Below are 15,559 nucleotides of genomic sequence, written 5' to 3' on the forward strand. Positions count from 1 at the left end.
AATGAGTGGATAGATACCATGAGAGACTATATAAAACGCAATAATTTGAGGAAAGAGCATCAAGCGGAGGAGATTATGGTCCATCTGAGAGGCAAAGCAAGGGATGTGGTCAAGTTTGGCATAAGAAACTGTGACATTGACATTGTGCATAACCCTGATGCAATCTTTAGTATTCTCAGGAAACACTTCGAAGCTGCTCCTTGTTCTCCTCTCCCACTGGCTGACTTTTATACCACCTTACCCAGACCAGATGAGGATGCCTATGAGTACTGGATCAGGCTAAACCGTGCAGTTGACGTCGCTGCTGAGCGCTTGAAAGAACAGGGTAAAGTACTGGATTGTCCAGGAACAGAGGTAACACGCATGTTCATCAGACACTGCCCGTGTAAAGAGCTTGCCATCACCTTTCGATCTAAAACAATTGCCGCATGGTCTGTGCGAGAAGTTCAAGATATTTTGAACGAATATCACTCTGATTCCAGTCTTGTACCAGCAGTAAGAAATGCAGCACCCACTAAAATTCCTGTGAACAGAACTGAAGTGGAACTGTCATCTGCAGTACTTCCAGCTCCTTCTGATGTTCAGCAGTCCAGGTCTTTGGAAGCGTCTGCTTTAGAACGAGTCATGAGCTTGTTGGAAAAAGTCCTGTTAAAAGAGTCTGCCAGCAAAGAGCCAAGTTCACGTGTGAAGCCCAAAGGAAGCCTGCCTCGAGTAAAAGGCCTCAATGACCTGCCATGCACTGTCTGTTCGAGCCCTGATCATTCTGGCCTCACGCATTGTCTTGAGAAAAAGTTGTGCTTCCAGTGTCACTCTCCTGACCATTCCCGCTTTGTCTGTCCTGAGAGAGTGAAATCTCTGTCTTCTCAAGGGCTGGGAAACTAGAAGATCTGCACTTAAGGGAGGACAGTGTGGATCATGAGTTTATTCCTCCAAACCAGTGTTGTATGAATGACCCAACCTCAGTTTATAGTCTTTCTAGTTCTGTTGAGCCTGCAGGGAAAACTTTAATTTTTCAGAACACGCACAGAGTACAGCGAATTGATAGTCTGTTTTACACACCGGCAACAGTATGGGGCGACCTTCAGCTGAAAGCTATGGTTGACAGTGGCTCCATGGCATGCACGATGAGTGAATCTGCTGAACGTCTCTTGTTACAGTACAAGCCTGATTTACGAAATTTCCCTGCCAGTGATGTTGTCATAATTGGTTGTGGTGGACAGCGTGTTACACCAAAAGTGATGTATGAGCTTGAGCTCTCAGTTTATGCCTGCAAGATGGTTGTTCCAGTTTTAGTGGTTCCAGGGCAAACCGACGATTTGATCCTGGGCAGCAATGCTATCAAGTGGCTGATTCAAAAAATGAAAGAGACCGACGGATACTGGAGACTCGTGTCCAGCCCGTTTAACTCTGAAGATGTTGAATGTCACCAATTCCTGTCTCTACTTTCAAATGTGGAACGATGGAAGGGTGAAGACATACCTGATAGAGTGGGCACTGCTAAGTTGAAGGAGAAAATAACTCTAGAACCGAACCATGAACATCTCGCTTGGGCTCAGCTTCCTGAGTCAACAGCTGTTTCTGTGGGGAGCACAGTCATTGTTGAGCCAACCCTCTGTAAATGCCGTCCAAGGAACGTGATCATAGGGAGAGTCATCACACCTATGTGGGGCAGTAGATGGGTGCCGTTCAAAATAATGAACCCTACAGACAATGTAATCATTCTTAAGAAAAACACAAAGATTGTGGATGTTTTTACTTGTATTGCTGTGGAAGAGTTGTCTACACCTGAGTCCCTGAAGAGTAACGTTCAGTGTGCTGCAAGTCCTGTAAATCATGTACGGACCAGTGATGAAAGGAGAAACGTGCTGGATAAGTTAGAACTGCAGGATTTGAATCTGGATGATTGTGAAGTGTCAGAGGAGTGGAAGGATAGACTTCTGAACCTCATTGAGAAGTATGAGTCAACCTTTTCACGTGGAAAAATGGATTGTGGAGAAGCCACCGACTTTGTCCACAAAATCCACTTGGTGGACGAGAAGCCATTTCGACTCCCTTATCGACGTGTAGCCCCCAGCCACTATGATAAGCTGCGCACTGCCTTGAGTGAGATGGAAGTTAAAGGCATTATAAGGAAGTCTCAGAGTGAATATGCATCGCCACTAGTTTTAGTGTGGAAAAAGAATGGTGACCTTCGTATTTGTACAGATTTTAGATGGTTGAATGCGAAGACAGTGAAGGACGCTCACCCACTCCCACATCAAGCGGATGCACTCGCAGCTTTGGGCGGTAACGTTTTCTTTTCAACCATGGACTTGACTTCTGGTTTTTATAATGTCCCCTTGTTTGAAGAGCATAAGAAGTACACTGCCTTTTCCTCTCCTTTCGGCCTTCATGAGTACAATCGTCTACCTCAGGGTTTGACCAACAGTCCAGCAACCTTTATGAGGATGATGATGTCCATTTTCGGGGATGAAAACTTCACAAGCCTTCTCTGCTACTTGGACGATCTGATGGTTTTCGCTCCAAGTGAGCAAGTAGCTCTTGACCGACTGGAACTTGTTTTCTCACGCCTGTCTAAGCACAACTTAAAGCTGGCACCAAAGAAGTGTATGTTCTTCAGGAGATCTGTCAGGTTCTTGGGACACATTGTCACTGGGAATGGTGTCCAGACCGACCCAGAAAAGGTGAAGGTGATCAGTGACATCCAGACTGCTGACCTCATGGAAGCAGATAGTATAACCCCTTCTCAAAAGAAGATCAGATCTTTCCTGGGTATGATTTTATATTATCAGCATTTCATTATAGACTGTTCTGCCAAGGCGAAACCTCTTTTTAGTCTCCTATCAGGTCAGTCACAGAAAAGAGCTCAGAGGAAGTGTGGTCGGATGAGGAAGCCACTCAGTGTCGTGAAGCTTTCACCTGAGGATTGGACTAGTGAATGTACTGCTTTTTCTGTACATTCTTTTGAATGTACAGAAAACATGCTTTTGAAACTTTAAAGCAAGACTTTCTGCACAGTGTTACTCTAGCACACCCAGATTTCAGTCATCCCTTTATTCTCTCTGTCGATGCTTCATTTGATGGCATAGGAGCTGTGTTATCTCAGGTGCCCCCTGGGGAGAAAATTGCACGTCCAGTCGCTTTTGCCAGCAAAACGCTCTCCAAGTCTCAGATGAACTACCCAGCACATAGACTCGAATTTCTGGCTTTAAAGTGGGCCGTTTCTGACAAGTTTAGCCACTGGCTAAAAGGGAGACATTTCACTGCATGGTCTGATAATAACCCCTTGACCTATATTCTAACCAAACCCAGATTGGATGCGTGTGAACAGCGATGGGTGGCGAAGCTCGCTGCTTACGACTTTGACCTGAAGTATGTGCCAGGCACGAAGAACGTTGTTGCAGATGCCTTGAGCAGAGAGCCCTTTGTCAAGTCTTGTGTCAGCCATCGTCTGTTGAAAGAACCATACATTTCTCTCTTGGATGAGGTAAATGGTGTTGTTACTGGAACCGTGCAGGATGCCTTCCGTGTCACTACCAACTGTCAGAATGTGCAGGCTACCAGTGACGACGAAACTGAGAACGAGTTGCAGGATGACGTGAATGACTCATGTCCTGGATCTATTGATGCTGCTGAAGTTTCTGCTTTTCTGGGTGCTCACTGCGATGGTGGAGTTAGTCCATTGCCCGTGACAAGTCCAACGTCACTCCAGCTCCCTGATGAAGATCCATCTGTTGCAATCCCATTTTCCAGACTTGCAAACCTCCAAGAGCAGGACAACATAGTCGGTAGAGTCATCAACTATGTTCTGAGACATAAACGTCCTTCAAAGAGTGAGAAAGCAAAGGAGCCTAGCCCTGTGACAAACCTTTTGAAGCACTGGAAGAAGCTAAAGATTCGTAATCATGTGCTGTACAGAGTGAAGAAAGATCAACTGATGAATAAGAAACTCTTCCAATACGTTGTACCAGATTCCCTAAAGCATGATGTTCTCCGTGGTGTTCATGACTCAGCTGGACATCAAGGTGGTGCAAGAACTCTCTCCCTTGCAGCTGAAAGGTTCTTTTGGCCAGGAATGAGTAAAGACATCAAGCTTTATGTGAAAAACTGCCAGAGGTGTGTTGTCGGAAAAACACCAGAGCCAAATGCTCGTGCACCCCTTGAGCACATCCGCACCTCTGAGCCTATGGAACTAGTATGTATTGACTTCTGGAGTGCTGAACAGACTTCAGGGAAGGTCGTCGATGTCCTAGTAGTGACGGATCACTTTTCTAAGATGGCACACGCCTTTCCCTGTCACAACCAGTCGGCTAAGCAAGTTGCCCATCGCCTTTGGAATGACCTCTTCTGCATTTATGGATTTCCAAAGAGAATACATTCAGACCAGGGTGCAAATTTTGAAAGCAAAATCATTAAGAACTTGCTTGAGATGGCTGGTGTTCAAAAATCACACACCACACCATACCACCCTATGGGTAACGGTCTGGCAGAACGTTTTAATAGGACCTTGGGCAATATGATAAGAGCTCTCCCAGTGAAATCCAAGGCGAGGTGGCCACAGCTTCTAAGAACGTTAACCTTCAGTTACAATTGTACTGTGCATGAAACAACCGGGTTCGCTCCTTTTTATCTTATGTTTGGGCGTATCCCGAGGCTGCCGATCGACATCATGTTTCAGCATGTCCTTTGCGATGAGAGGGTGGTCAGCCACCATGAGTTTGTCACTGCACTGAGAAGAGATCTGAGCGCAGCTGCAGAAATTGCCCGGAAACACAGTCTCAAAGAGCAGAACCGCCATGCCATTCTTTACAATCGGAAGGTCAGAGGTTCACCCTTAGCAGTGGGAGATAGAGTTTTGCTGGCTAACCGTGGAGAGAAAGGCAAGAGGAAAGTTGCGGACAAGTGGGACTCTGTTTTGTATGAGGTTCAATCAGTGAGACCAGAAATTAATGTGTACAGGATTACAGATGTTCAGACTGGCAAAGGAAAAGTGGTGCACAGAAATCTGTTGCTTCCAGTGAATTTTTTATCCTGGGATGATGGTGAGGAAGAATCAGTTCGATCAGATTCCACTGGTGCTACCCGTGGCAGTGCTCTCGATTCCGCTCTGATGGATGATCCTGACCCTGTTTCAAAAACATCAGAATGGTTAATGCAGATGGATGGAACACATGACAGTGACGAAATGCAAGATGCCACTTGTGGTGGAGTTTCAGACATTCCTGATGAGATGACTCCTGAGTGCTCTGGCAATGATCAGTACAGTGCAGAACCTGAGCATGTTCCTGAACCTGCTGAGAGTATAAAGAGTTTACCTGCAACCAAGCCGAATGAGTACCCCAGTTGTTTGCAAGAAACTGATAACAGGCTTGCCCCTGTCATTTGCGAACAGCCCACAAGTACATATACAGGCCACATCACTACACGATTAGGGAGATCAGTTAAGCCCCCTAACAGACTTATTTGTGAAATTGATAGTCAGAAAATTGTGGAAAGTGATTCGCACAGTGATGCACAAGTTATTTTTCAAGGAACTAACTTTGTAGTGGAGTTGTTAAGGAACATTTTTGTTTAAAATGACTGAGTCTAAATGATGATTCATATCTAAGAGTCGACTATGATGTTAAGAGAATGACTTTGAAGTGAGTTTCTTCTCTGAGAAAGAATCTGAGAAGTTTGTTGTTTGCATCAAAAGATATTTGAAGAGCAGATACATTTGTAGCCACTAGTGTAGACTGCACCTCCTATAGTCTGTGTTAAGTGTGGAACCTGGTACCATTCCATTCTTTCACACTTCCTGGGGAAGAGATAAATTCTGACATACTGTATTGTAAAGCTCTTTTACTCACACCTGTTTTTTTCATAATTTTTTTTCTGCAATCTTTACTGTATATTTAGTTTGTTACATATTCCGGTTCTAGCCCAATTTAGCAGAATTTAAGGGGGGTGTATGTAACGGAGTTTAAATAATGCTGTTAAATTCATGCATTAATTGGGAAAACTCGACATTGGCTGTTGCGTCCCTTGCATTTGTGTGCGTGATATTAAGGGCGGAGCTACGTCACCACCAGCAGAGTTTCACATCTCTCGCTGATGGTAAGTCGCATCAATAAGTGCTGCGTCATAAAAACTGAGTTTAGATTGTTTTCAAGTGTAAGGTTGGTCTTTTTAACTACACACAAGTTTACTTCATGTGCCTGTCAGTCCCTAGTTCTGTCAGTCGAGTCAAATGTGTTATTTGCGATGATGAAACGTGATGTGTGTGTGTTAACCTGCTTGTGAACTCCGAATCTCTGATTTCATTTAAGATCTATGAGCAACATTGATGCGTGATGCACTGCCTTTAACCAGCTTTTGGTCCTGTTTGTCCCAGGTATGTTTTATATTCGGATTTGTCATGGTCTGTGTAAGAATATATTAGTTGAACTGAGTGTTAGCATTATCACATGTGCTATGTGCTCTCACGTGCTCGCACGTGCTGAACTGTGTAACTGCGCCATTTTAGGTGGCCGTTCTTTTCTTTCTGTATTCCAAAAATATACAAAATGATGGTTGCTTAAATTTAGTTTCTCTGTATTTGTGAATTTATGAGAAATGAGAACAGAGACAGTGATTTGTACTTTATTTCTTTAATGTATGTTTTATTTTGAGTTTAATTCCACTATACGATCACTTTGTAAAAATGTATATCCAGCAGAGTTTCACATCTCTCGCTGATGATCTATGAGCAACATTGATGCGTGATGCACTGCCTTTAACCAGCTTTTGGTCCTGTTTGTCCCAGTCTGTCTGTTGCAGGCTAAGTAAAGAGATCTTGAGTAACCATCCACCTGCTCTCCGTGTGATTCCATCCACACACAAACACAGACAGTCACATATATTCAATGTAAACTTTGATGATCATAATTAATCAATCGCAAATAACAATATGGGCAATTATGATTTTTGTCATAATCATGCAGCCCTAAGGTGAAGAAACCTGTTTATTATTTATTCATTTGATTTTGCAACTGTTCACTGAAATAGCTGGTTTCAATAAAACTACTTTTAACATGTCATATTTGGCTTTGACTGAACATTTGCTCTCAGTTTGCTGAAAAAAATATCGGGATATATTTCGTATATCGATATTCAGCCTAAATATATCGAGATATGACTTTTGGTCCATATCGCCCAGCCCTAATAATTACACTCATATTTTTTTTTTTTTTTTTTTTTTTAATTGTAATTGTTTTTTTTTATTATTTCATTATGCCATTATTAGGCTAGCACATCTCATGCAGTGTCTGGTACCAGTACTGTCGTTTCATCAAACGTTAGAGATGTTGGCTGCCAGACTGAACCCGTGGTGCTGGCATCAACTGGAACGCAACTGTCTTTTAAAACTTTGCAACCACACTTCCGAAGTGAAGGTATGTAGACTTTATTATTTTTTTTAAACTAAAAAATGACAAAGAGTGTCACATTATTCATGCAAGAACATTTTTTTTGATTGTGTTGTCATGTCTATCTGTTTCTCTGCATAAAAGGAACCCAGACAAAAGTCAAGACCACTACTGATGTAGGCATCTGCACATCACCATCTACATTACATCCTGTCCATCCATGGTCCTCAACACCAATAAAGCCACGTATAAAGAGGCCTCGTCTCATGGAGGAGGATGAAGATGTGGCCAGTACTGCAGAGGCTAGCTCCTCTTTTGTGGCACCAGAAGCAGATGACTCCACGTATAACCCCGCAAATTCAGTTAATGTGTTTAGTCAGTCAATGGAAACATTGTAAGTTATTCTGATTTAAGAAAAATTGCCTGATTACTATTCAACATGTTTTTGTCCTATTTCACTAACTGTTTTTAATTATATATCATGTTAATCCTTATGTGAGTACTGATGTATTTGATTATAAACCAGGGACATTTGTCTGTATGCTAAGAACTGCTAAAATTTGTAATGTTTGGTATTCCCTTTTCAATTGACTTGGACCTATATATCTAAACCTGCATTTATACATTGTACTTGCATGTGACTGTTTTCACTCTGTCAATGTAGGGAAGACACCATTCCCCTTCCTGAACAGTCATCGGCCATTCCCAAAATGAGAAAGCTGTTGGTCTTTGAAGAATGCCTCATGGAGCTTTTTGAGAAGTGCCCAGTGTGTACAAAAGTTTGTGAGGTCAAGACAAGACTGAGAGGTACATTCATGGAAGTTTGGCAGAGATGTCCACATTGCCAGTACCAACGACGGTGGAAGAGTCAGCCAGTTATTGGAAACTCCACACCAGCGGGAAATTTACAGCTTTCTACAGCCATCTACGTGTCTGGTGCTTCTTTCTTCAATATACAGAAGGTATGTCCAAGGAGTTTGTCTAATATTGTTATCATAGCTTCAAAAACCATTAATTGTGGTAATGGAATGCTCTTCATTAAATGGCTGAGGTTGGGGGCTCATCTACTTGATGTTGCATAGTGCAGTGATTAATACCCCCTTAGTCCTCAACGCACACTATCCTTTATATATTTGGTTATTAACAGCAGCAACACGCCTTATTTGGTTTCAATTGGTCTTTCCGAAGCTCTCCAGTAGTCTCCTCATCATTTTGTATTTACTGTTATATAGCAGCAACACTTCAAAAGTCTGTGGGATTGTCTACCTGGTGGACTAAAGTTGAGTCAGCCCTGTCAAAAGGAAGTTTGTTTAAAGTGATACACCACCATTTCTGGATTTTTGTCTTTTCATGTAAAACCCAAATAGCAACACTGCTTGGTATAAGATTTAGACTCACCACAATTTTCTTCTACATATGCAATGTTAATAAAATATGTTTATCAACATGTAAACCCATTAAATGTGATTTGTTTTGTTTTTTTCATGACAGGTCTTCAAGGCCATGCAGTTGCAGATGCACAGCTACAGACAGTTCCGAAGACATTGCCGCAACTTTATCGAGCCCGCTGTGCTTCACAAGTGGAAGAATGATCAGGCAGCCGTCTTGCAACAGCTGAGTACAGACGGGAGTGCTATTCTTGGTGGCGATATGAGGGCTGATTCACCAGGCAATTGTTTTTATTTTTGAAAATCTTAATACAGGAAAATAGTGGATTAATGCACTTTTTTTGCATTATTTTCATCAATAACATTTATACAATTATGTGTTCAGGACATAGTGCAAAGTTTGGAAGCTACACCATGATGGACTTGAACAAAAACACAGTCATCGACATCCAGCTAGTCCAGGTAACTGACTAAATCACATAAATTATGAGATGCCTTTGCTGTATTAGCCTTAATGTATTAAATGTAATCCACTCATATACATATTTCGTAATAGAGCAACGAGGTTGGAGGTAGCGTGAACATGGAAAAGGAAGGTTTGAAGAGGAGCCTTGCAGTCATCACAGAGTCTGGAATTAAGTTGGACTGCATCGTATCGGATCGGCTCCCCCAGATCCAGAAATTCCTCACTGATGCCAAAATAACTCAGTACTATGATGTCTGGCACTTTGAGAAAGGTGTTTGACATTTACTTATTTCATTCATTATGGCAAATGTTGACCTATGTTTAATTGCCCTGGCCATTATTTTATATTTTCAATGTTTTTGTAGGTATGGGCAAAAAATTGACGGCTATTTCTAAAACAAAGGACTGTGAAAAGGTGAAAAAATGGTTGCCGATGATAAAGAACCAGATCTACTGGATTGCGGCTTCATCGACCTCTGGGCCAGAGAGGATCGCCAAGTGGTTGTCTGTGATAAACCACCTACAGGACATCCATAACCACGATGACCCCCTGTACCCAGCCTGTCGTCATGCTTCACGTGTGTCGACGGACAAGGAGAAATGGTTGAAAGCAGGTCATTTTATTCTGGTAACACACAAATCCAAATGGCCTACAAAATATTGTAATTTATGAATTCGATAAAACAGATACCTGATTAAAATGCAATAGAATATCTATAATTCTAAAAGATAATTAAATTCATCATATTTCATTCTATTATAAGCAGCAATTATATTTAAAATATATATGTATTTTGTATGTGATCCCCATTCTTATAAGCTAAAAATAGCTTCTGGTGGAGTCCTGTTTTTACAAACAACAATAATAAATTAAAAACCACATAATTTTCCATATGTGGTGTTGTAAAATAAAAACGAGTGAATTTTGAATTGTAAAAACTGTACGTAGGTATTATACTGTATTGGTTTCTAAGTATGAACACAGCTTAACCTATAACCATTGTTTTATATTCATCAAGTAGGTCACAATCAAAAAGTTGCATAAAGTTGTTGTCCAATATTTTTTTTTCATCAAACTATTAGGAACACCAGTTCATTATAAGTTGGAGAAGCTGTTTACAAGCAAGAGAGTCCTGAAAGACGTGTCAAAGCTAAGCCCCCATCACCAAACGTCATCGCTGGAGGCTTTTCACTCAGTGGTCATTCGATTTGTTCCAAAAAGTGTGGCATTTCCATTCTTGGGAATGCTATGCAGGTAAATAATAATGGGTCTTAATGTTTGTGAAAATGTTCAATATCGAGCCCCAACATCCGTAATACACAGTGACGACATTTGTGAATTTCTCTTTCCAAAGACTCTACCTGTCTGCGATGCACTATAATGAGAACGCTGACAGTCCACAAAGGCAGGCTGATGGGAAACCTTCATTCAAACTTTACTGGCCAAAAGGAAGAAAAGGGACATGTACAGTAAAGCCACTGAAAGAAGAGCCGACATTCAGTAAGTTAACTTATGAATTATTTATTATTGCACACTGATCAAACATAGACAATATATATATATATATAAAAATAATGTGATAAATTACAATATAAAATGCAGATGTATAATTACAATTATTTGGACTTGTACAACACCATATAAACAGACTTTTGAAACCTATCTGACCTTAATCTGTGAACATAACATTTACATATACATGTGATGCTGTATTAAAAAAAAATTAAAAAAAATAAATAAAAGTGAATGTTGATGACAATTTAAAAATGGGCTGTTTTGTTTATTAATCCAAAGAATGTCTGTTCTTGCCTTCAGACTATGTGGATGAGCTGATGCACCTGGTTTTTGATGTGGTGTTTCCTGACCCAGAACCTTTCGTCAGTCAGCTCAAGCAGATACCTGTGCCAGACTCACTCTGCTCTCAGTTTGAAGCACCAGCAAAGGAAGACGTTGTAGCCCGCTATGTGTCACGCTTCAATCGAGCGGGACCCTGAAGCCTGTACAGTTGTGTTCAAAATAGTAGCAGTCCAACATCACTAACCAGATCAATCACTGTTTTTGGTAGAAATTATATTTCTACATGGCAAATAATTTACTAGTAGGTGTAGTAGAGTAATAGAAAAACAACAGACCCAACAGTCATGACATGTATGCTGCTAATTCTGTATAATTGAATCATTAATTGAAAGGGGTGTGTTCAAAATAATAGCAGTGTGGAGTTCAATTAGTGAGGTTAATCATTCTGTGAAAAAACTAGCGTCAATAAGTGGCCCTTATTTAAGGACGAAGGCAGTACTGGACTGTACATGGTGGTTATAGTGCATTTCTCTCTGATTGGAGAGGGGAAAACTTATAGAGAAGTGCAGAAAATGATAGGCTGCTCAGCTAAAATGATATCAAATGCTTTAAAATGGCAACCAAAACCAGAAAGACGTGGAAGAAAACGGAAAACTACCGTTCGAATGGATCGAAGAATAGCCAAAATGGCAAAGACTCAGCCAATGATCAGCTCCAGGGTGATCAAAGAAGATCTAAAGTTACCCGTGAGTACTGCAACAATTAGAAGACGCCTATGTGAAGCCAAGCTATCGGCAAGAAGCCCCCGCAAAGTCCCATTGTTGAAAAAACGACATGTGCTAAAGAGGATACAATTTGGCCTAAAGAGAAATGGCGCAATATTTTGTGGACTGATGAAAGCAAGATTGTTCTTTTTGGGTCTAGGGGCCGCAGACAGTTTGTCAGACGACCCCCAAACACTGAATTCAAGCCACAGTACACTGTGAAGACTGTGAAGCATGGTGGCACAAGCATCATGATATGGGGATGTTTCTCATACCATGGTGTTGGGCCTATTTATCGTATACCACGGATCATGGATCAGTTTGAGTACATCAAAATACTTAAAGAGGTCATGTTGCCTTATGCCGAAGAGGAAATGCCCTTGAAATGGGTGTTTCAACAAGACAACGACCCAAAACACACCAGTAAGCGAGCAACATCTTGGTTCCAGACCAACAAGATTAACGTTATGGAGTGGCCAGCCCAATCCCCGGACCTTAATCCAATAGAAAACCTGTGGGGTGACATCAAAAATGCTGTTTTTGAGGCAAAACCAAGAAATGCAGAGGAACTGTGGTCTGTAGTGCGATCGTCCTGGGCTGGAATACCTGTTCACAGGTGCCAGAAGTTGGTCGACTCCATGCAACACAGATGTGAAGCAGTTCTCAGAAACCGTGGTTATACAACTAAATATTAGTTCAGTGATTCACAAGAAAGCTAAATCTTCAAGCATTTTTCATTTTATACAGTAAATGTTTGACTTTGTAAAGAAAAATGCAGACACTGCTATTTTTTTGAACAGCCTAATATTCCCTTTTCTTCACTTTCTATAAAGTAATAACAAATTTGATAAATTTTTCTTCATGTTTTGATCTTGAATAGAATGTGCAGTGTTCCCAATGCATTTTTGTGTATTGAAATAAAAGTTATTATTAGGATTTTGAGCTTTACTCACTTTTTTAAACACACTGCTATTATTTTTGAACACAACTGTATATCCTCCATCTGAATCGGGGAACTCACGGCGGATACGCAGCACCACACATGCAGGAATGACCACCCTGATCTTGTGTCCAAGATGTCCCCAGCACCAACTCACAAAGCACCGATATGATAAGTGCCTGTATTCACTGTAAATAGGATGTACAATGTTTAAAAAAAAAATGATTTAAGTTTGCATGTTTTAAAAAAAATAAAGCAACGTTTAAATTGCAGGTGTTTGTTTCTTCAAATTGTACTTATTGCAAGAACTTTTGTAAATATTATTGTGTTCTATAACATTCTATTTACATCCAATACAATTGTAGATTACCAGTAAAGTTGCAATTATTAGTGTACATGCAATGATCAGACTGAACAAGCATCTTAGTTTTCCTATTGTTGTGTTGAATAAGGTTGGCAATGCCAATAATCTTTATTCAATTAGTGTTTACAGTTGCTGAATAAAACTTGCCTTTCACTGCCTCCAATAGGCAGATGTCCATAGTCCTGCATATAAATGTTTCTTGCATTTTGAAGAGAATAGATGTTCAAACACACTGGGTCTAATCCAGGATGCTGAATCATACACATGGGAGGAGTCTGTATCTGATTCATCCTTCTTAAAACCTGTGATATAAATAAACAAACAAAAAAAAATAATAATATTTACATATATGAACAAAAAAGTAGGTTACAATGCTTGTATGCAAACGAATGACTAGATGATTTTGATATATCTGTCAAATTACAAAAACACTGCTAGGAGTAGACAAGAGTGAGATTGTGACATTGACACTTTGATGCATAATGTCCACTACAGTGTCAGGAGTCAGGATGGTATTTTAGCAAATGAGCCACTTCACTGGACATTAGTGAATCATCTAATACACTGTGACTCACTGAAAAGTACATAAATATAGTTTAAAATATGATACATTGTTATTATGAAGTTTGCCCTCAGTGATAAACAGACAAGAAAATGATACAGCTATATTTTCATAGAATTGTATATTATATAACTATGACAACATATCATTGTATTGATTTTTTATAGAATAGATAACGATACATAGATAAATAAAACAAACAGTCAAGTAATAATAAACATAAAGAAAAACAACACGTTACCTGTCTAAAGAAGAAAAATATTGAATGTCTAAATAACGTGAAACAAGGCAAAAACAGCACATGATAGTAAACGTCTCATCTCAATAACCACTGTAAGCTGATAAAATAAGTAGACTACATCTCCGTTAATGTAATCGACATTAAATAAAAGGTAAACCTATGTGGGAGAAAATAGCAACAAACGTTTTAGCTCGTTACCGATGTTAATGTATGTCTCAGTCAAAATGATTGTCTTTACCATTCAGAGACATCTTGATGTAGACGTCCTTCCAACAACTCTACATCTTCCCTTTCCAGCTCTGGTTCAGAGTCCGGCTCAAACATGTAGGGTTGAATCCCGTAGGTCGCGGCCGGGTCGGGTTCATTCACCACTTGCGCCATGATGTCAGTTTGTAATGATGCTGAAGTTACCTGCGTGTCAACCCCCCTCCTTCCTTCAACCAATCAACGCGCCCATCATTTGCATTATTAAAATGAGCGTCCATGACAGCCAAAACATCGCATTGATCTCGCGAGACAATAATGCCTTCAGAAATAAGGGTAAAAGTAGGTCTGTGTTTATTTTTTTTCCACTTTTCTTTTTTAGAAGGGCCTGAAATACTATAATACAGCAGTAGGTATCCAATGTAATACTAGGTTATGACTCCTTTAAATGTAAGGAGTAGAAAGTACCGATATTCAAGTTAAAATGTAAGGAGTAAAAGTAAAAAGTAATAATAAAAATAAATAGTAAAGTAAAGTAAAAATATCAGAAAAATCTACTTGAGTACTGTAACAAAGTATTTGTACTTCGTTACTTCCCATCTCTGTACTAAACAGATTGACTATTTCTATCAGACGTCTACAGAAGTTCTTATTGAGAGTCAACAGATGTTTAGATGATGGTTGAAAATGTTTTCTTTGAGGTCCCCATCATGGTGATCAGCGTTTGCTTTAGTTGGGCTCTTGACCCTTAACTTTTGTTAAATTGCTTATTTTTCAGCAATTGCAGGGGTGACTATCATTCTGTTGCGCATAACCGAGGAACATCTGAGGAATTCTGGTTATCCTGGTTATTCATAAGCTGCCGTTTCACACTGCACATTCCTAAATCCCGGGCTAAAGTCCTTATTTGCGGTGTCAATAATATTGACTGGACAAACACAGCACGTGACCCGTTTACATAAAGGCTCTAGCATTGCTGTCCTCATACCACATTGCTGACTGTAATCAAGTTTTCAAAAGTGAACTTTTTGAAGGCAAGAATGACGGTCTCTTCTTGACACGTCCCCCCAATTGCCCGCGAGCTTCTCCTCCTGTCCATACGGTAATCTCTCTACTGTGCGACAGAGAGTCGCGTGGTTATGAATCAATTGTTAGCCTACTTTTACAAAACCGTAGCCATAGCGTAAGATACAAGGTAATGGAGCCTTTTATACTTTTTCATGTTTCTTTAGAAATAAATAATGGACAAATGGAGTCTTTAAAGCCTCAGATGTAAAGTTATTCACTGTCAAAGTGACGCCAAAATGAATGGGAGTCAATGGAATGCTAACAGCAGGTGATGGTCTGCTAATCAATGACAGCGCCCGGGGAAACTTCAGTTTATTCCGAATGATTGCCCCCTTGGGTCCGCCTTGCTCTGATGTCATGCTAACATATGTCAAAAAAC

At 40.3% G+C, this 15,559-nt stretch overlaps 1 protein-coding gene and 1 long non-coding RNA gene across 2 annotated transcripts; one reads left to right on the forward strand and one right to left on the reverse strand.

Moving 5' to 3' along the window:
• The first annotated feature begins 7,244 nt into the window (after positions 1-7,244).
• On the forward strand, positions 7,245-11,553 carry LOC309480050 (uncharacterized protein). The gene is made up of 10 exons (XM_082144412.1): positions 7,245-7,412; positions 7,686-7,779; positions 8,050-8,347; positions 8,877-9,054; positions 9,159-9,235; positions 9,330-9,510; positions 9,605-9,853; positions 10,323-10,494; positions 10,595-10,740; positions 11,056-11,553. The coding sequence occupies exons 2-10, from the start codon at positions 7,769-7,771 to the stop codon at positions 11,232-11,234; spliced, it is 1,491 nt and encodes a 496-aa protein (XP_082000538.1). The 5' UTR covers positions 7,245-7,412; positions 7,686-7,768; the 3' UTR covers positions 11,235-11,553.
• Positions 11,554-11,610: 57 nt separating this feature from the next.
• LOC309481959 lies at positions 11,611-14,710 on the reverse strand. Its single transcript, XR_014200153.1, has 3 exons — positions 14,147-14,710; positions 13,253-13,407; positions 11,611-12,929 (listed from the first exon to the last, which is right to left on the reverse strand). It is a non-coding gene; the product is annotated as an uncharacterized lncRNA (long non-coding RNA).
• Between the last annotated feature and the right edge of the window lie 849 nt (positions 14,711-15,559).

The sequence above is a fragment of the Leuciscus leuciscus genome (assembly GCF_965113295.1).
Source record: "Leuciscus leuciscus genome assembly, chromosome: 1".
Lineage (NCBI taxonomy): Eukaryota > Metazoa > Chordata > Actinopteri > Cypriniformes > Leuciscidae > Leuciscus > Leuciscus leuciscus.

What these genes read in the sequence shown, in the direction of transcription:
- LOC309480050 (XM_082144412.1), top strand. An exon ending in CTTTCTTCAATATACAGAAG is followed by an intron (nt 8,348 to 8,876) that starts GTATGTCCAAGG and finishes TTTTCATGACAG; the next exon opens with GTCTTCAAGGCCATGCAGTT. An exon ending in TGTCTGGCACTTTGAGAAAG is followed by an intron (nt 9,511 to 9,604) that starts GTGTTTGACATT and finishes ATGTTTTTGTAG; the next exon opens with GTATGGGCAAAAAATTGACG.